This window comes from Rhyacophila brunnea, unplaced genomic scaffold (genome assembly GCF_057557595.1).
Source record: "Rhyacophila brunnea isolate RB1 unplaced genomic scaffold, BYU_Rbru_1.0 scaffold_22, whole genome shotgun sequence".
NCBI classification, from domain to species: Eukaryota; Metazoa; Arthropoda; class Insecta; order Trichoptera; family Rhyacophilidae; genus Rhyacophila; species Rhyacophila brunnea.
The window spans coordinates 7,296,597-7,319,830 of NW_028232882.1; the positions used below are offsets into that span (position 1 = coordinate 7,296,597).

Sequence of the window (23,234 nt, forward strand, 5' to 3'; positions counted from 1 at the left end):
CTCATCTAAAACGCATCTGTTCAACCTTCGTTGCGCTAAATCTGATACTATTTGAGCGAACGTCGCGTCTATCATCCATTCTAATTTTGTCGTCATCATTTACCCCAAAACCCAAAGAGTGACCGTGAGAGTTGCATTCCGAATCGTTTGTTTACCAGTGCGTGGGTGTGTGAACACCAAACCAGCTCCAGCGTGCGCCAGCCCTCTCAATATAAAAGGTCAGTCTCTGCCATCCTGTTTAAACCCCCTCCGCTAGATCCGTAATCCACCAGCATCTTAAAATTACAGTCCACTGCAAAAAATTCAACCATATTGACTGAATAACTTTAACTTACCCCATAAGACTGTTCATGATTTCATTGGTGGCGTACTCGAAGAACAGGGAAGTATTTGCAAGAAGGAGTGCATTTTTGTTAGCCTTTGAGAATGATGCAGCTGTTCCGGCTGGAGATTTAGGATCCACTCCTCCGGCTGTAATAAACATAATATGTAAAATTATAACATGTTTTAATGTATCTTTGTTATGTATTTTCTTGCTGCACGTCGTAATGTCACCCGAAACCGGGCACATGCATAATAAAACGTAAAAGACGTTCAAGTTTCGCTAATGCGTTCAACGTTTTTGATTAACGCACGCGTAAAGCACACATACATTTATTTTGATATTCAAGTAATTATTTTCAGCCATACAAAATTAACGCGTGGGTTTCTACTCTAGATCGGATGTGTTAAACACACAGCAAAATTAAGACTTATAGGCGTGGAAAATATGTAGTTCCATCAAGACAGGGCTTATTTTAGTAGGTACATTCCAATTTTAGTAAGTTTATTAATGATGGGCTAGTTGGAAGAGTGTCCGGCTCTGATGACGTTGGTCACGGTTCGATCCCACGGTTAGCAAAAAATGCATGTTGTTTTCTACATACATAAGATATTATGTTGGATCCTGTGTAATGACCAAATAAGTGGGACAAAAGGCTAAAAACCATTCCTTGTTAAAGCGTCTGTTAATATAATCTCCATTGTGTTGAAGAGTATATTATGCTCTGCATGTGAGAGAAATAGTGATATTATACTTTTAATTTTATTGGTGACGTCTATTGGTCATGCAGATCTTGCGATTTAACACCTCTAGACTTTTTGGCTTACGCGATGCGAAGGTTTTAGTCTGACAATCCACAAATAATTCAAGAGCTGAAGGAGTGATATCATGTTAAAGAATCCGATGAGAGACTGATAATAATATGTTCATATAAAATTCGCAAGTCTATTCTTTATTGTTACATCCACATGCATTTTATATGTTTCGCATTTTTAATTGAAGTATTATTTTTTACATACCTTGCTCCCAGAGCTCGTACTCGAGACGTTTCCTTTCAACCATATCTTTCTTTGCCTTCTCAACGGCACTCATCAACATCTCTCCTGAAATCTCTCCCATGTTCATGTGGTCCTGATCCATCCACGCGGACAGTTCCAATTGGTGGTGCTGATTGCAGGATTGGGCGGTATTCCTGGATAAATAATTATTTGAATTATTCAAGATCATTAATTTTCCTTCATAATTTACTAGTTATTCTATAGTATATTTATATATAAAAAAATGTGACGTACAGGTATGTATCTTCGATGACAAAGGCCTTGGGTTGAATCTGGGTCAACGTTGGATTTGTAGAGCAGAGGAGACCAGCAAGGCTCACTCTTCGGATGGCTTGAAGCTGCTCTGGAGACAGTGATGAAGGGGGAAGATCATTTTCGTACCAGAATCTGTAAATTAAGCAAAATTAGTATGTTTGATTTGACTGTAGGTATATCAAATTTATATTAAATGACTATTATTGTCAATATATTTTCGAAAACTGTTTATTTTGTACTATTCCATTTCTAATTAGCTATTTTTCTTTTATTCAACGAATAATTCACAAGATTTAAGAATGTACTATTCCAATTATTGAACATACATACACAGAATAGTACACTATTCGTTAATAAAAGAAACAGCTAATTAAAAAATATTAGCAAGTTCAAGTAGGTTACAACAGAAAAATATTGGAGTGATCCGTGACGTTGGTTAGTAATTAAAGTAATGAGTACTTTAATTTAGAATACAAAAGTCGATTGCTTACCGTAACTCAATTTAGAGAGCGCTTATGAGCAGGTATTCATAAGGTCAATAGTTAAAATTTGTCGCAATTAAGTATAGCAGTCGTAGCATAGTGGTAATGCACAGGGCGCGAAACTCAAGAGACGCAGGTTCGTTCCTGTCGGGTGTCTTACCTTTTTCGAAAAAGATTTTTTCTATTGGCTATATTTTTTCTCTTGTATATTCTATTCCATTTCAGTATGGATGGAATAGTACAAAACTTGAATCCATTAGAATTTAAATTCAATTTCCATCAAGTAGCCTTGGTCGATTAAGTTAACATCTCAATAATTATCGTTTGTAATACAGGTTTATCGTCATCATCTTTTTATTTACCTGTCACTGTTTCGCAACTTGATGAATTGTTTCTTCAGCAGGCAGGCAGTGGTTGGTCCCATGAGTGCTCCATCAATTGGCCTCTCAAGAGCTGCTCCAACAAGAAGGTCGACATCTTGTACGTTGCTGAAAGAAGGAATGAAAATAAATACTTATTCAGGAAAACATGTTTCTGTGGCGACTCTAAATTCTGACTTTTAATGCAAATCTTTGTAAATAATATTCCATGTAGTATTCCACTACAAGAAAGTCCAAGTACTTGAGAACGATGTGTAATAATTGATTGTTCTGGATTTTCATCTATACTTTGATTCCCAACATTGATATTTTTAGCAGTACGTTTACATTTTTGATAGGTTGGATTTTTAACAACACAAATATCACTATTTGACTCGAATTTTAATAAGCTATTTTAATAATATATAGCTTATTAAGCTCTGTAGTTCGAATAGATTCATTATTGTTGTTGTAATATATTTGGTAATAATTGTGCCGCAGATGCCGTCATGAGCTTTTATATTTAAAACTGTTTATTCCACGTAGATAATTATAATAAATACCTTTTTCTGTCGGCGCATAGGCTTTTTGATCCAATAATTGTTAATTTAAAACTTGAAATTTTCATACATTTTGATGCATCATTATCACAAACCAAGAATTATATTAGGTAATATTAGGTTGGGGTAGGTTAGGTTAGGTTAGGTTTGGTTTGTTCGAAAAAGAAAGTTATAAAATCTCATGACGGCATCTGCGGCACATTTACTATATATTTTAACAATTTGGTTACGCTATACAACTTACTGTGTATCTTTCCATGATGATTTTCCAAACAATACTGAACACAAATGTCAATTTTGGTGGAAATTAAACAAAGGCTGCTATGACGTTTGATAATTATTACTAATTTTATGACAATTTATATTCTAGCTATATGCCACCCTTATTATATATTATATCTTTTATTATTAGTATTTTATATTTTATTTATGTTTGCGTCTTACAATACTTACAAAATAATTTTAGTATTTAAATGCCATTTCGATTTATGAGTTTTAGATTTAACTACCCAAATTTATTGTCGGAGGAGGTTTGACGCTCATTGTTATAAAAATTAATGATGTAGTTAATTAGTTGGAATTATGATATGACGTTGACATTATGTTATTTCTACAATATATGCATTTCGGAATTATTTTCCAAGGCTGTGAAACAGGTTTATCTGGCTGTCATTTTGTTCAAAATCTTGCGAATGTGCTTTGTAATTTGCGATTCTATTGAATCGGGTTTATAATATTTTCATATTATTCAGAGATGTCATTCAGTGATCCTGTGAGAACCGGTTGCTAAATATACGACATTAATAGAACCGACAGTTAAAAGCAAGGCAATATTAAGTAAATAAGTAAGTAAATAATAAAAATATAAGTTTGTATTAACAGATTTTTAAGGCGAGTGTTTTTAATAGAGTGTATCGCAGTGGCGAAGGGTGGAGGTAGGCTGTTAAGATCCGACATAAATAGTGTGCACTAAAATTTATCAGTCATATGCATTTGTTTTAATTGAACTAAAACTGCAATTTGCAGATAATGTTGGTTAGGTTTTAAAAATCTATTAAAACATCACAATTAAATCAATAAAAAAAAAACCATAATAGTTTTGGTATACCTACTATGGGTAAAATAGTGCACACTTTATAATCATACTTGTTTGTTTTCGTTGTATTAAGAATACATATAACATCAGGCGTTGGTTAGTTTTTTTTAAATTCATTAAGCCCTGGATAGATCAAATCAAAATAGAAAAAAACTATTCTTCTATCTATAAAATATCCAAAATGATGTATGATTTAATGGCAAAATTTTAGATATTTTACAGATAGACGAATATTTTTTGACTATTATCTATTAATATGGCTTGGTTACGCAGGGTTTAATTGAATTTTAAAAACTTAACAACACTGTCTGCAACTTGTAGTCGTAGTTCAATGGAAACAAATACGTATGACTGATAGAATTTATTGTGCACTATTTATATCAGATCTTAAGGCGATACGTCAGTGAACGGCAAATAATTTAGGCACGACGAAATTTTTGACTCGCTGGCAGTCTGAGAGCGAACGTCGAGGTGTCAATACGTCATTCTGTTTCGTGATGGCGACGGGGTTATTAATTCTCAAATCGTGTAAAGAAGACTAAAAACGTTACCCATTTACTTTAAAAAAAAAAAACATGTCAATGAATATATTATTATTGTTACTAATAGAACAATAAACAGAACATTAAATGGACGCATGTTGGATTTATATGACAAATTATATTTCGGTCGGCATGCGTTATTTGCACCCGCGACCCGCAATCCGCGCATCGCCTAGCCACGATCTTTTTAGACCATACCTCAACTGAGGTATAGCCTTAACAGCCTACCCACTGAGTAGATGTAGTACAAAAGAAGAAAAAAAATAATGAAAGATATAAAATAAAACTGCGAACCGCTTGTTGGAAAATTAAATTGTTGTCAATGTTGCATTTACGCTACTTTAATGAGTAAAAAATAAACAGAAATACAATGAAACATAAACATATTCTTGACAATTATTATAATGTAATAAATTATTTTAAACGGGTTTTGGCTACGTACAATTAGCCAATAACCATTTCGCTAGTAATATAATTTAAGATTGCAAGGACTTTTTGATTGTAAATACAGCTTTGAATACGCAATAAATTATTTATATTAACGTCGGATCGGTAATGTAGGAATGCCGTATCATTTAATTATTAATATGTATATCCTATCATTGCTACGTATAAGTATTAGTACACTGCAGGTTTCTTAATAATATTTTAATTTTCCTTAGATCGGTGTCTGTTAAATTGTGTGCCGTGAAAAGTTCCAGCGCATCTATTCTATGCACTGCTTTCGGCCGCTACGGCAGCTTTCTAGGGTATGTTTGTATCGAAGTATTAACACTTATTGTAACAATTACAATAAGTTAGCCGTCTAAACAATTAACTGTCTATCTCGCTCTAAAATTTACCACAGCCAAAAGAGGTGCTGTTAAAACACAGCACTTATTGTATCAATTACAACTAATTTATTGTAATTGTTACAATAAGTGCTAAAACGACGATATATACCTACTTTAGATAGTTGCCGTAGCTGCCGAAAGCTGTCTTGTGTATAGAATAGATGCGCTGGTTGTGCCGCAAAAGAAAAAGTCTGCGATTGCGTATTACACTATATTTAAAATTCAAAGCTTAATTTTAATGCTAGAAGTGTAATAGACAGGAGAAAACATCTCTACTTCTTATTATACGTATTTTCCAGCTCCTGATTATCAAATGTATGTGTGGATCTTCAAATCCCTTTGAAAAACGACGACAAACACCAGAAAAATGACATTAACAGTGAAAGAAAATTTAATAAACTTTAATAGATTCTGTACATAAAGCTTCATATTCTGAGCTAGAGTTGTCAGCATTTTGGATTTTGTAGCTGTTTCGATCGTATATCGTCTCTGTTCTGGCAGAACACATTAACTGGAGAATACTAGTTTTGAGTAATTTGACTTTTGAAGTTGTTAAAATGTTTGAAATGGTCTATCATGTGAGTTTATTAAGTAATCGTAAAAAGGATGACTTTAAAATAAAGACTGTTTATTTATTAAGAAGGTTTCCAGACGGTAAAGTTTGAAATAAGAAACATTTTGGTATAACTAACTCAATATGTCATTTTTTCTAATTAGTGTCTTCTGAAAGAACAGTGACGATATTATCTATGGTTGTATCTTTGCAAATTAGGTTTCTCAGCTCTCATGGAAAAACTGACGTCGCCGGATGCAATCCGCCAAACATTTTCTTCCAGTCACCGATGGTTAATGTCCACGTTTTTGACCTGTAGTTCAATACTGGTAGACTGGAGGATTGAATTTAAGATAGGTACCCATAGTGATAATACTATGAAATATATACGATGTGGTTGATAAAATATTCGATAATCGAGACTCATATAGATAAAATACATACTAGTTTATTAGTAGTTAAATATAAAATACTACTTTGTAAGATATTGTTTTAATTTTACTGTTCGCACTGTGCTTATTAATATTAAATAGATAATCAATTTAACATCAATAATTCATACTTATGTAGTAAATATACTTTATGAAAGTAATATTTATTAAATAAGCAGAAACGATTCTCTATAAGTAGTAAGTTGTTAAATACAGATTTGTATATACCACAACCAAGGCTTCGAACAGTGGGCATTTACCGAGATTGTGGGGTGGGTATAATTCAGTTTCGTATCCTCATTCGACAATTAAGTGTGACCCATTAGGCATAAAGCCCACCAACGCGGCGCTCGGTGCGCTCTCTACGGTGCGTGATTTTGCTAGCCGTGTTCAATGAATGGACTACGTTGTATTTTCGTTAATTCGTATCGCTGAGAAGCCAAAAAACGATGACTCATGGGGCAGGCAGGCACAATGCGTCGTCAAATACAGTGTGCACTGGCGTATTTGATTACGTTGTATTTTCGATGATTAACGCGCCACTTGTGAAATTTTGCGCGAGAGCCCCACTTGCTGCGATAAGTGGGTTTTACGCCTTACAGGTTGATTTTTATAAATCAAACATTTCCGTGCATTTATCAATTTCAAGGATCCCTCCTCTTCTCAAAGTACGTCTATTTAAATGTTCAATACTCCCATTCAAGCACTCGAGCAGTAAGTACCTACAGTAAAATTGTGTTAAGTACATAGTCAACATGTCTTTTATTATCTTTTTATTCTGTAATAATTATTCATTTTATTTTCCTGTTTTTAGTTTTACGATTGATTATTTACCAGTGTATGTCATTTTTATTGTACCTACTATATTATTTTATTATTATGCATATTATTTATACAAGGCGCGCATACAAAAAATGGTTGGGGGTCTACATATCGAAAAAATATCCTGAATATAATATTATTTATTCTGATTGCTACTCTTCTTTCTTTACCTCATAGCATCATTTGCAGACTTCCGCACTTTCCCAAGTATATTCCCTATACACAAAGACTCTACAATTTCATTCAAACAATGAATAACTAACTCGAAGCCACCACTAGTGAGATGTTAACTCACAAATGATTATCGCGAGCATTTGGCGGTTTTAATGCAAAATGATATTAAAAATTACTCACTTGTAAAGTTCCTGCAGCAGTTTTTGTCCATTTCTGTCAATGCCAACCTTCTCCAAGTCTTCAAATCCGAGAGAATCTACATTGGGATCGACCTGGGCTTCGCACAGGTTGAGGAATTCGACGTATGGAGGCAGGCCGTGGTCCCTGCCGCGGTGAATGAGCAGAGCTGCAAAGTCCCATGATGATGAAGTAGCTGGTTGCAGACCTTGTGGTGAAGGGAAGTGGAGGGATGGAGTCATCGCGGGGGTGGTCAACAGGTTTTCTAAAGATGCGGTTTCGTTAATCTGCAGAAAATCATACGTGGTTAGTTAAAAATAGAAATTAGTATATATTTTTAATTAGATTCGTCGATTAATATAATGTTATATCTAGCTAATGATGATACATTCAAAAATATTTAAAAAAAAATTAATCACATTATAATAACTAATAATTTCTATGTAGAGGTAGAGACAATTACATAGTTTTATCATCAATTTTGCTGATGGATATTAAATGATACTTAATATTGATTGATCGATGTCAGTTTTATTTAACGTGACGGCTTATAATGTCATGGAACCCGGGTTCAAATGCCAGGTCTGGTAAATTCATATGTTGTATTCTAATGTGAGTATGGACCTAATACGATGAGCAAATGGCCAACATCTATTTCTCGTAAAAAAATCTGTTAATACAAACTCAACTCTATAAAGGTCTATCTATGGGGATCAACAATCCAAGCCGTGTCAGGATATTGATCGGCGATATTAAATAGCTGACCGCAATTATGATTTCCTTAATATCCATTTCCGGTATAGTCAACCAGTGTCCAATTATTGCAAAATCGGTAAATAGCTGACCGCAATTATAGTTTCCTTAATGTCCGTTTTCTCATATAAAGTCAGCCAATGTCCAATCATCGCAAACTTGATATAAAGTAGCTGCCTCAATTATATCTAATAGTTATTTCCTAAATATTCTTTTCAACATAATATTTTGATTCTGAGTACCTATGTCGATAAATAGCGGATTACAATTGATTGGGAATACAACTCGATCATAACTTCCCGCACGGTCAGTATCTCGGTCTCTATATCGCTCCGCACAGCATCTCATCCACCGAGCCTCGGACCTCGGAACAGTATCATATTTTTGTACAAGCTGTTTACACCGCAATTAAAATTCGCTCCTCCATGAATCGGAGCAAACACCAATCTGGCTTCTCATCTCTACACCTGGTCATCCTCCTACCGCGGTTTCGTCTCTCTAACGAGACGGCCAAAGGCTTATATGGTTCTCTTAGGATGGAACATGGTGATGTAATTGTAATATTGATTACCTAAGTATTATTATAATCAATGTAATATAAATAATAAAATATGTATTTACCAGGGAAGACGGGAACATGGTCTTAAATGCTTGAAGCGCGGTCATAGCTACTTCGTTGTAGACTCCTGCCCTGTTGGCGCTTGAGTATCCCTGGAAGTGTCCACGGGTCAGTGGTCTAAGTTCTGATTTGGACATAGCAACCTGAAGAGAAAAAAATCATTTAATGTATAATGTAAATATGTATCTAATAAATATTTACTTAGTAAACTCACAGCGAAGATGAGCTTTACATAGTAGTTAGTCATTGACGGAGTGGAACTGTTGTTTCGTTGAGAAATAATATTGTTTTAGTATTTTTAGGGATCGTACCTACTATTATAATTATAACGTCATGCCCTAAGGGGGTTCTGATATCATGTGATGTACATGTAAAGATTGTTTTACTACACCTCATGTTATGCCCATATGGTGAGCTTTAGAACGAGTACCTAAATTTAAATTTTAGTTTATGTAATGTTATGTTTAATTATTGTTTTAATCTTGGAATTTTACCAAATATCATTTTATATTACACGAATCTGTCTGCCAATGGGATGTCAATGTCACTCCTAATTTTCGTTCCAAATTCAAACACTTGACAGCATACTAGTTCGCGTATCTAAATATTGTATTTAAATATATATCTTTTTTATTATAGCGGATAGGCTTAATAGATTTTTTGATCCAGATATCGATGGGCAAATGTTAATATCCCGTAAATGACATTTTACAAATTGTGCAGGAAGCTAAAAAAACTAAATATTTAATATCCCGTATTTGACTGTTAATAGCACACAAATGTTGTAATAATATAGCATGCCAATAGCCCGTAACGTAAAAAGTGGTAAATCAAAGCATATAACGCCTAATATAATGATAACATCCAATAAAAATGTGATATTATATATATATAAAGATAAACATCCAAATTTGTTATATTATTTACTGTTTTACCTTTTAAATAATAGCATTTTGGAGCTGAATAATTCAACACAGGTTATGCAACACGCTTGACAGCAGAGAGGCAAGGTATGGGCTATTACAGGTTTATTCCTGTAATGTTAAGATAAGGGAAATTACTAAAATGGCTGTAAAATGTCTTTTGAATAACTACAGATATAGGAATTTCGCAGTCGATATGCAGTATTTCTATTGTTTTTAGTAGGTACGTTAAAAAGTAATTTTCGTCATATAGGTCAGATACGAAGTATTAAGATTAATGTGGCTTAAGCGCCGGTCTATAGTGTCGAGGGTCCCAGGTTCGAATCCTGGGTCTGGCAAGTACACATATTATTTTTCAATTTGCGTATGAGTCAGAGTATGGACCTAATAGGTTGAGCAAGTGGCTAACATCCATTTCTCGTAAAAATAAAATTTCTTAATACAAACCTCCACTCTGTGGAGGCCCATCTGATCCTATTATGATCGGACATGGTCGAAAGACGAAAGAAGATTAGACCATAGATATATTCATTATATTATAATATAATATATTTCATATAATAAATTCTGCCGCCCGGGTACTTTGTACCTCCAATACCTCCGCTTAGCGCGTGTCTGTACAGAGCTCTTTAAATTGCAATATAATACAACTCTTTTAGTAGGTATTTAAACTGCAAAGTTATCATGAACCATAAAATAATTGCGAGAAATGATACGAATATCTCTTAGACAAAAATAACATTAATTATTACCATTTTATGAATGATCTAACAAAAACAGTGTGAAGATTCTGTTTAATGATAATGAAAGGTAATTAATTTTAATCGTTGGGAAGGTATTTATAATGTTCAATGATTTATAATTGTCTTCTTTATAAAAATATAATTAATAAACTATTCTCACGTCAATTAAAATATTTTTAAAATCTTGAATAATGTCATTGCAAAATAATATCGACTAATTAACATTTTTGACGGTGTTATTATTAAGTTAGTTACGCATTGAAATGCTCAAGATGCAATCAAATGCTATTAACTATAAAATAATATTTTTGTAATAGAAAATTGATCTTTCTTTAATTATTTTAGCATTTATATAACGGTAATGAATCGACCTTGAAATAATAATATACTAAATAATAGTTGGATGTGGATTCATTCATCATCAGCCAGTGGGGAAGAGTGGAGGTAAGCTATTAATATCCGACATAAATAGTGCACACTACAATTTGTCAGTAAAACGTATTTGTCTAAAACAGTCTTTCTTAAAGTGGGCGATAACGCCCCCTTGTGAGCGCTGGAGGCTTTCAGGGGGGCAGTAGAAGACTCAAAAAAAATTAGGGGGCGTTAAGGAAATCTAGAGGGGCGACGGCAGATAAATTCTTTCTATAAAAATCCGACGGAATCTAGACACGACACTGCTTGAGATGCGATTTACTACTCGAATTAAATTAAATTCAAGAATGGATACCAAGAATTTTGGCTGCAGAAGCGAATCTCTCAACTGTACCCTGGGTTATGGTCAGTTGATCAACGATTTCTGATAGCATTCCCATCGTCGTATTTGTGTGAACGTGGATTCAGTGCTGTAGCAACATTGCTAACTAAAAAGAGAAATCGGCTGGAAGTTACCGAACTTGATATTAACAAACTCGTCGAAATGCATCAGATTCATCCTTCAAACTAGATAAGTTTTAAATTGAAAGCCTTCTTTTAATGTTAATAAAAATACTTGTAAATAAGCATGAGTTTTACTTCCTCTCATTGAAACATTCTTTGATCTCAGAAAAGGATATGGGTCTCACCTTATCAATACCATCCATATTAATAATGCATGTTTAAAAAAGTTATATTTGCAATAACTGTTTTTAAGATACGCAACAGATGGTAATGTAAAAAGGGAAATAAAAAAATATGGGGGCACTAGATTTTTTTTATCTCAAAGTGGATGGTGGTCGAAATAAGTTTGAGAACCTGTGGTCTACATTATTCATTGAACTAATACTGCAATATGTTGATAGAGTTTGATATTTTTAAAATTCAATTAAACTATCTACCTACATTGTATTGGTAGATATTTGTGTCGCCTTTTACAGCGTTCGAAATGTAAAAGTTTACGAACCGGAGCGCTCAACAGTTTTCTGAAGAACAATACATAGTTATCATAGTTAGAAGACATAGTTATCAAATTTGATGTGTATTTCATAAAAATATGTGTGTTAGATTTTCTATTATATAGCCTATCTAGCTCAGACGGTCAAATTATTTTTTCCACGAGACGGAGCGATAATTTTACCGATTTCACGAACAGGAACGGCGCTCCGGTGCGCTCCAGTCCATTTTGAGCCCTGCGCCTTTATGATTTTGTTTTGATAAATACCTGTTTTATGAATATTATTCAATTGAAAATGTTCCTTTGAGGAGGACGAAACCGGTCCAAATTTATTAAATAATAAAAATGGAATAAGTATCTACTAAAAAAATGCGTTTTATTAAATTAATCAATAATACAATGCAGTTCCACCATATTGACACTTAACACAATAAAAGAAAAAAAATATCTTTCTTTGTAAAATTTTTATAATTGTTGTGAAATTGAGTATTAATAAAGTTAAGTGAATGCTAACTTATAAGAATTATAGGTATACAGTACCTCTCCAAGAACGGTGGTGAGGAACTCAGTGTAGGTGATATGCTGGAGGGTGGCTGTAATGATTCTCTTGGCCTCAAGGAAGAGAGTGACGTCATCCCAATGAGCATTCAACTTGGAAAGGGCTCTCGCGATTCTGTTGTGCTCTGTCAATAAGGACGTGTAAAGGGGGGCGAGAACTGACTGCTTGTCGTTGCATCTGTACAGAAGAAAAAAATACATATTATTAGAATGCGTTATGCTTTGAAACACCATATTTTTTACCAAATCATCCATATATTGTCTTACTACTTTATAATATTAATGATAAGCTAAAATCAGCAACGTTACGTTAGGTTTTTACATATTTTTTCCTGTTCGGGTTTTTTTTGATCACATGCAATGTTTGCCTATTTTTAGTTTACGCAAAGATACGCTATATATGTGCTAATGCGGTATTATTATTCTAGATATTATCGATTTGAAACCTTTCCTAATAAGATTCTTCATGGAGAGTTTCCAGATATAAATATAAACAATTATTTGGGTTTGTTTGTGCGTGGCCGCCTTCCATGACGCTATAAACGTGTCAGAATGAAAATATTTTAGTGCCACACTTCTTTGTCCCGAAGCGATGCTGCACGGGACTGATGTAGCAACCATGCACCTTAGTGCTTAAAGAAAGAGTTATAAATGTAAACAAAATGGGTGCTGTCGATTTACTTTTAAGTCTCAATGATATTGAGCTACTTTAAACGCTGCTTGTTGGCGAATTTACAATCTGCTTGTAAACTCGCCAAGTGTCATCATCGAACAAGCTAACAAGCGAATTGTAAACAATCTACCGAGAAAAGTTGAAAGCCGATCAACTTTACATGCTACACGCTGGCGTGTGGGCCTACTGCGTCTGCGCAGTAGAGCGATAGTAGCGACCTCCCGGTAAAAAAACGAACTACTCAATACGTCCAGTCAAAATAGTACCAAAAATGACGGTTTCAACTTGCTAGCTTATTGGCTTCTGAGCGAGTGGAAAGTTTTGTGTGTCATCATCACAATCGCACTAGCTGACTCGCCCGCTTTTAAATTCGCCAACAAGCCGCTTGTAAAGTAGCTCAATGTCATCGAGGCTTTGAGATAATGGAGCTTAAACATTGCATTAATGCGTGTTTGCGCGTGTTGCGAATGGATGGCCGAAGGTGGCCAAGGGGTGGAGCCATACTAGTATAATATGTATATAAGTCTATTCAAAGACGTTGAAAAAAACCCATTTAAATATACGAATGTAATATTAACGAATGTAAATAACCATGGTCTTGCGTTTTCACACAAGGTGGTTGAGAGGGTTATTTACATTGATGTACAGTCAATTATGTTCCTTCATCTATATCTTTAATTTTCTTTATAGCCAGAATTAAATATTTTGTATAGTATTCTTGTGTTGTTTTGTTGTTTAGTATTACGTGAGGTGTTTGAGGATGAATGATATTAGGCACTATTAAATATATTAAAGATGATTAACTTAATGTAATATTCAAGTACCTGTGTCTTCAATAAACAATTAATTTGGGACAATAATACCTAATCAATTAGTTACGCAACAGACTTAAGTATTTTTTGAGAAGCGTATGCAAAAACTTATTATATATAGTTACAACATTGTTAAATTTATAGACTGAAGGAAAAGCTAAGTGTTTTTGTTACAGTAAAAAAAATCCGGACATTGCAGTTTGGTGCTGTGATAGAAAATAAACAGCCTTGGTTGAATTGCACATAGTTCGATGTTTTTATCGTTCAAGTTGGTAAACCTTTCAGACTCGTCCAAACTTGGCGAGATAATGCACCATGCGGTTTAACACTTCGTATAGATAATCAAGGTGATATTATAATGATTACATAATCCATGCATACTCTAAATTATTTTATCACATACTACACTTGATGCCAATTTTCCTCCATTCATCCCCTAAAAATAGTGATAGATTATCCCAAGCTTTAATTATTAATATCGTTGAATATTTAATATAAATTGATGTCAATTACTGAGTGCATTTATCAAGGACGACGGCTAAAGATTTTTTATTATTTCTGAATATTGTAAAGAGCACATAGAAATAACTAAAACGACTCTAAATAATTCGATTTCACAGTTCTTACTCGGTGACATTGTTTCGCCACCAAAGTCAGGAATACTAAGCCATTCAAAAATATCTGCCTCACTGATCAACTGGTTGTATCAAGTGATTTACTGTTTAATATTTAGTTAATAAACTCAGTTTATAAATATGTATAATTTAGTAAATACTTGACTTTGATTTGATACGAAATACCTGTTTTAAATTTTATCATATTTTGTATGTATGCACTATAATCCGCCGCTTTCACTAATTGGACACTTGTCTGGTTTATGAGGTGGTGGATTACTGAGAGAGTACTGTACATTTATATTATTTCTTCTCATATAGAATGACTATTAAGACTAGTCAGAACATAACTGAAGGACGTGTAAAATTTGAAACACCAGAGTAAGAAGTATAATATTTTCAATAAGACTTTTGGACGTGGCGAATGATGGAAACAAAGCATGGTCAGTACTGGAAGATATTGGTGACTTCTGATGTTATTTTTTTTTATCAAGTTAAGAACAAGTCTCCTGGAATAATGGCCACGGATTTTGTTGTGTAATTTTATTAACAAAACGCGTAAATCGTATACTGTTAATGTTAAAACACCTCCGTATTTTAAGTATAGTCATTTGTTTTTGTAATGACATAATTATTTCCACTGTACTTTAGTGTAGTCATTATATGTTCGTATGTCACGCACGACATTACGTTGGTTGTAAACCTGAGTAAAGAAAATTTTCACACGTGGAAAATTGGCTAATTATAACAAGACTGTAGTATAAAAAAAAACGTTGCGGTTTTAAGTAATACCACCTGTACATGTGCATGGATTTACTGGCAGCAATAGTGCGTATTTTAAACTATCGTGATAATAAGTCTCTCTAATCTCATTCTTCAAGAGTAAGCGAGACGCGAAGTTGTCGTTGAAAGGTAGTGAAAATCGGTTATCCTCAAAATGAGTGTAGTTCGTTTTTTTTTGCCGACAGGTTCGCCACTATCGTTCTACTGTGCAGGCGTATATCGAAAAAATCCCTACTGTCGTATGGAAATTCAGAAGCTTCCAAACTTTTTTTATTCGTGCATGCAAGCTTGCAACTGCAGGATAATACATGTTTACTCATACATTTTCTTGTTATGGCTGGGGTAACACTTACTGTCATGCACGTGTAAACGAGGTATTAGATAAACTTTGGGGGCTATGTGCAATGTTGTGTATAGAAAATTTGTAAAAATAATAAATAAATGCATTAAATTGCATGTAACCTAAATTTACATCACTATGTAATGCTAGTTCTTCTTAGCTAAACCAGGACATACCACAAAGAGTTAAGACCTTCCAGATATGGTTACGTATCCTCGAAATTCTTTAGACTGACAAGGTGACAAATGCTGACATCCAAAACTTAATGGTAAAACACCAAAAAGTTCTGAAAACTATAGTACCTCAGCTATATTAAAAAAGGAAAAAAATCACCATTTACCGATACATTATACAGAGATGACACCCACGGTGGCCGCGCGCGGCTTAAGCGTTGGACTATAACACTGTGGGTCCCTGGTTCGAATCCTGGATCTGACAAGTACACATACTGTTTTTCAATTTGTGTATGAGTCAGAGTATGGACCTAATAGGTTGAGCAAGTGGCTGACATCCATTTCTCGTAAAAACAAAATCTGTCAATACAAACCTCTACTCTGTGGAGGCTCATATGATCCTATTAGGATCGGACATGGTCGAAAGAAATACAGGGAAAAATCAATGAAAAGCGTAGTAGAGAAAATCATTAAATTTAATGGTAAGACGGCAAGCAAAATAAGCCCTAATGGTGGCTGATATTCGATAGGGTATGGTATTGAAAGAAATTTTTCATCTTGGTGTAGGTCATGCCAGTGATGCGTTTAAGGACGTGACGGGCCGAGGTATTGACTGATTTTGAGATACCCACGATAAAAAATAAATACTATCTATTTCAACTACCTAATGAACATGTCAAACGTTTAAGTTGTTTTGTAATAATATGTGTATTATGTAATATAAGGCCTCTTGATTTGGATTGATTTGAACAGTTTCGAGGCTCTTTTTTAAATCTTCTGACAAATCGATTGCGATCTGCGTCAAATGAAATCGCCGCTAAATCGTGCTCATTCTGATATCCAATTGAATAGTAGGTATCTACTAACCAAACGCACCCCGTAAAACATCCCCTCTAGAGTGGGAGTGAGTGTGCAAGTGCATTTTCACTTCCGCTCGCAGTCGGAATAAAGCGGTCTCGCGACGCAGTGCGTACGCAACGCCCGTGTGGCTTCGCTCTTAATTGGGCGTATTCCAAAACATAACCTGGTGTAGTACATCTGTAGTTTTGTAGGCCTGGGAATGTCTCAATAGAAATTATCCAAGAATTACATTACAATAAGCTCAAGTGTGCCTAATGATACTATTTTTGAATGATCGTATGAAAAGAGTAAAGTAAAGGTTAAATATGAATGAAAGCTTCGTTCTAGCAAACTAGAACTTGCATTTTATTTCGTGCAGTTAAATTGGCTTGGACATTTTAAGTCCCGCTTACTATCTCGCCGAACTAAAAGCCACTTGTAAAGCCAGTGCTCACCTACGCATCTGAAACCTGGACATTAACTCTGCGAAATGAACTAGCCCTGAACATATTTGAAAGAAAAATTCTTCGCCGTATATATGGACCGATCAGGGATGGCACCAATTGGAGGAGAAGATATAATGCTGAGCTCTACGGACTGTACGAAGATAGCAGCGCAGTTCAATCAATTAAGATTGGGAGACTGCGATGGCTAGGTCATGTGCACCGTATGAATGACAATAAACCGGCAAAGAGAGTGATGTCCAGCAATCCAATAGGACGTAGAAGGAGAGGGAGGCCAAAGATTCGCTGGTTAGATGGAGCTGCCAGTGACTGCCGTATTCTGGGGGTACCAAATTAGAAAGCGGCCACACTGGATAGGGACAGGTGGAGGGAGCTGTTGGAGGAGGCCAGGACCCACACCGGGTTGTCGCGCCCCTGATGATGATGATGAGTTAAATTGGCTTTTGTAGAAATGAGGTTGGATGCCTAATAGGTTAGAACAATTTTAAGTAACTCTTTCTCTTTGGTACACGTTTATTATAATACATTCCTCGTTAGCATCATAGACATTCGAAAATTGACTTTGAATATATCTGTATAAGAAAATTATTGTAAAGAAACAATACATTTTAATTGGTTAATTAATGTTTTTAAAAGTATCCATACGAAGGGTCAAACTGAGAATGTATGATGACAAAATCTCGATTAGGTACAACTCAATCATCATTATAGCACATTCGGGAGTTTAAAACTGCTCATTGAGCCACGTGACGACATCCGGAGGTCCGGCCTCTCGCCTCAATCCCAACCGGGCGAAGGACCAGAAGTTAATTAATGTTAAATTAAGGTTCCGTGAACTCAACAGCGGATGTACAATAGATAAACAAATAATAATATGAGCTACCTAGATATTAGCAGTGGTGTCTCATGAAGGTATCGCAAGTAAGATTGCTTAAGAGCGATACTTGTATCGAAAATTACGGTATATCGTATGGAAAATATTACTTATATGTGTACAGAAGGACAACAAAAACATGAGTTAAATAATATGTCAAATTTACGAGAAAAGAAATCGGTCTAATTAACGTAGATTAAATAGTAAATTTCACACATAATCATAAAAATTTCTACAAAAAAGGTCGGAAATACAATATTCTTTTGGTTCTTGAAAGGGAAGAGCTTCTCAAATCGGTCCGACCCTCAGTTTGACCGGTTGGCCATTGAAACTTGGTATTTACGACGGCAACTTTGTAAGTCTTTAAAAAGCAGATGCATTAACGGTGGTTGAAGCAACAGGAGTAGCACATAATCAATCTAGATGGAAAGAGATTGTTGGCAACGTCAGTAATTGAGAGATCACTACTCTCAGTAATGAGGCATACCTATGGTATTAATAGCCCAATAATACCGATTCCATGAATAAAAAGAATGGTGACAAAAGAGAACATGAAAAAAACAGAACAGTGACAAAACAGAACAGCGATAAATAGAACTTTGACCTTTCAGGAAAAATATAACCTTTAATATTACAATTTTCGTATCTCTATAATATGCTGTGTAGATTTTTAATAACACGAGTTTTCAATACGCTGTAAAAAACCAATTATATAATTTCTGCATTCTTAATCGCTGGAAAGCCTCAATTAAACGGGACTCAACTCGGTGTTGCCGGCAAGCTAGGTATATCTCATCTTAATCAATCTAATGTGTTCAAAATACGTGAGCGACTAGGTGCAATGGAATAATGAGTTTAATAATTCTGTGGAGTTGTGCATGATTACCAAAATCAAGCAGATAAATTGAAGTTTTTACGCCGAATGGCCAACATGCAGTGATTATATATATTATTAAATATTTATATATATATCGTTTATAAACTTAAATTTGATAAGTATTTAATTAATAAATATATAGGTACGACAAATATGAATGTCTTATTTTTCCCCTGGCTGTTCTATTTTGCAACTGTTCTGATTCTTGGCGTTCTGTTTATTCATGTTCTGTTTTGTCCGGTTATCATAATAACACTCGTCATATTGTGTTATTTCACATTGAAATTGTGAGGTGGTGTATACTAGAAGAATAAAATTACGAGCCATAATGTCTTCCGTGACTAGGAACGTCACTGCGATAGTCAGACAATAAATTGGAAAGGATGAATAACCTTCCTCAATGTATTTTAATTTAGCGTTCACGAGCGTCGTTTACGTAATGTCAAACATTACTTCTCAGGTACAACAGGTGAGCAAGTACTGTTTAGGAAAATTATTGTACTCGGCGCGCATCTGTTGTGAAGATGGCACTGAGCACGTGACAGTGATGCCGAACCTATTTTCTATGATATGGAAAGTGTTTTTGTTCGCCTGGAAAGGCTGTAATAACAGATGTTTATACAACCTTTATACTACGGTTAAAATTCAATAATATATATATTATTGGTGTCAACGTAATAAAAAGGTTATCAAATGAGTAGGTACTATAGATTTATAAAGTGTCATAGCAGCCATTTTTTTTCTGATTCCCACCAAAATTGACATTTGTGTTCAGTATTGTTTGGAAAATCATCATGAAAAGATACACAGTTGTATAGCGTATACAAATTGTTAAAACTTATTGCAGCAATCATAGACTATAGATACATCTAGACGCCACCCGTTGTATTGCTAAATGAAGCCGCGTGCCGTGCGTTTGGTTTGTGGGCGAGCGAACGCGAACTACAAATGTTCGAGACCATAGACCATTTCGCTAGTGCTCGCCCAAAGTGCTCGCACTAGACGCTCAGAATTAAAATATAATTGTCTATTTTTTTAAGTTATATAATATTTTTAAGCGTTCAAAATGCAACCATTAGGTAAAGATATCCATAATTTAAGTTATTTTAAAGAAACACTAGGTCACTGATATTAAAATATATAATAATATACAAATAAATTATCACGAACATGTGTCAACTTACTTATGAAACGTAATACCATCTTCTTGCTTATCAGTACGGCTACCATATTTTAATACAATACACAGAACCATCTTTTCTACTTAATTAACTAAAAATATTTACCACTGACTTTATGTTTAACACAAAAAATAGCAATTTTAGCAACACGGTTATCGACGCTTAGTTATGCAATAAGCTAAGATTTGCCGGCTACATCGTAGCAAACCATCTCCCAGATCTGTAAACTTTTTATCTTACTCTAGCGCGTGTCGCAGAGATTATAAGGGTACCGAATACTTTCTCACTCGCACTTATGCATCGTTTTTGTTCAGGACAACTTACAACAATAATGAATCTATTCGAGCTACGTTTCGGGCATTAGGTACGTGAAATTCATGGTAAAAATAATCGACATGAAGATTATATTCGTAATTTAATTAGAAAATTCGATTGAAAATATAATGTTTGTGATGTTAAGAATCCAAGTCGTCAAAAATGTAAACATACTGCTGAAAATATCAATGTTGTGAATCAAAGTGTGGAGGAAAATCCGGAACAATCAATTACACGTCTTTCTCAAGAACTTGGACATTCTTATGGCACTACATGGAATATTTAAGGTTTGCATTTTAAGGCATATAAAATACAATTCACACAAGAATTAAGCCGAATCACAATTTGGTGCATTGAAATTTTGCTGATTGGGCTTTAGAGCAACTTGAAACTTTTGGTTAAATGTCTTCGTAAATAAGTACATTGTCTCATTTGGAGTGATGAAAACGCACATGTTATTTTTGAAACACCTTTACATCCATAAAATTTAGCAGTTTGGTGTGGTTTATAGTCATAGGATCGTACTTTTTTTGAAAACGATAATGGCAATGCAGCTACTGTTAATGGAAAACTCTACAGAATCATTATTAATGATTTTTTCTGGCTGTGGTTCCAACAAGATGGTGCAACATGCCACAGAAATAGATTGTGACAAAATCAAGTTATTGCGAGCTAAATTGAAAATATATAACTCTTATTCGATATCCCTATATATAAATTATGATGGTGAAATTAGTTATCTTGATGGCAGTGGCGAAGGGTGGAGGTAGGCTGTTAAGATCCGACATACCTGCATAGTACACACTAATCTTTGTCAATCAAACGTATTTGTTTTCATTGAACTAATACTATAATGTGCAGATGGTGTAGGTTAGTTTTTAAAAAACAATAAAACCCTGCCTAAACCAAACCATAATAGTTTTGGTATATTTTGGGCGATCCGATAAAATTTTGCACACTTTTTCATTCATATTTATTTGCTTTCGGTGAATTAGAAATACATATTACATATTTTTCTGATTTTTTTTTAATTCATTAAGCCCTGCCTTACCAAACTATAATAGATTTATTGTTATTAGTATTATTCTATCTATAAAATATCTAAAGTTATGTATGATTTAATTGCGTGATTTTAGATATTTTATAGATAGACGAGTATTTTGTTGACTATTATCTATTATGGTTTAGTTTTCTTAGGGTTTAATTGAAAAACTAACCGACAGTATCAGCTGTAAATTGTAGACTTTGTTCAATGAAAACAAATACATATGACTGACAAAGTTTAGTGTGCACTATTTATGGCGTATCTTAACAGCCCACCCCCACCCTTCGCCACTGCTTGATGGTATTAGCTAATGGTCAAAATTCATAATTGAAAGATATTATATTATAGTACAATACTTTATGTAGTAAGTACCAATTATATTAATAATGTTGAGAACCGGTTTTGTATGGTTCAACAAGGAATTAATATGTCCTATTAATAAATCAAACCAGTGATCCACGTTAATCGGAAACGTTGCCATCAATCCATTGCAGGCAGGCACTCATAATTTCAGTGTGATACATACCTCAATTAAGAACTTTTAGATAGAAAATCTTCTCAAGGAAAACTAAAATAAGAGATAGTTAAAATCAGCACCTGGGAATACTTTGAAAAGGTATTCCATCAATGCTTAATAATTACATGATCCAATCGAATTTCCTGCAACAATTATATGCCACAGGGATTTTAAGGATGTGTTTTTTAAGTGGCCATTTTATATCATGAATATATTTGAATTGCTATGTAGTACAAATACCAAATAATGAATAATGATAATTAAAATGTCCTATTCATAAATCAAACCAGTGATTCATGGTAATTGGAGACGTTACCATCCATTCGCTGCAAGCAGGCACTTATAATAGTTGATCATACAGAATTTGGTGTGATACATACCTCAATAATTGAGACCATTTACATATAAACTTTTCTCAAGAAAACTAAAATAAGACTTATTGCGAAAAGCGTCCGGGGACATTTGTAAAAGGTATTCCATCAATGCTTAATAACAGCTTCCAGCAAAAATCATATGCTACAGGGGTTTTAAGGATGTGTTTTTAAATTGGCCATTTAATATCATTAATATAATATGTATTTGAATTGCTCAAATATTATACATTGCCCAACAATATAAATTATTTAGTTAGTGGCGAATCAATTTTATCTCTCTGACTAGGGAATAACATACGGATAAAGTATTGACAGGTTTTTGACTATAGTGGATTTGCTGGAAAACTTTTCCCGTTACCTATACGTTACCATTTATCCCAGATTGGATGATTTTACACCTCTTGAGTGTAGTATTTTTATTTTTTATAATTACTAATGATCTATTATTAGGTTTTGACGATTTATATACGCTAATCGAGTGTATTATTATTGATAAGGTAAGGGTTTCTTTACAAACACTTCAACTATTCATAATTTGTTTGTTATATTTTTTATTAGTTCTTTGACTTAATAGGTAGGTGATAAAGTTTACCTCCTTTATTGTATATATTTGTTTTATAAGGTAGAGTCAATATTATTTGTTGTCAGTGTGTGTTTGCCTTTTAGTAAGCGTACACAGTGCCTGAAGATGCCAAAAGGCGAAACCCGGGCAGTGTTGCCATC

At 34.2% G+C, this 23,234-nt stretch overlaps 1 protein-coding gene across 1 annotated transcript in view; it reads right to left on the reverse strand.

Moving 5' to 3' along the window:
* Positions 1-23,234, reverse strand: part of LOC147069998 (uncharacterized) — a 162,421-nt gene that overhangs the window by 12,756 nt on the left and 126,431 nt on the right. The window contains exons 7-13 of the mRNA XM_085949343.1: positions 12,612-12,807; positions 9,039-9,179; positions 7,668-7,951; positions 2,480-2,605; positions 1,615-1,767; positions 1,342-1,514; positions 336-471 (exon numbers count right to left, since the gene is read on the reverse strand). Coding sequence (XP_085805469.1) covers positions 336-471; positions 1,342-1,514; positions 1,615-1,767; positions 2,480-2,605; positions 7,668-7,951; positions 9,039-9,179; positions 12,612-12,807 — 1,209 coding nt within the window. The remainder of the gene's footprint in view (positions 1-335; positions 472-1,341; positions 1,515-1,614; positions 1,768-2,479; positions 2,606-7,667; positions 7,952-9,038; positions 9,180-12,611; positions 12,808-23,234) is intronic.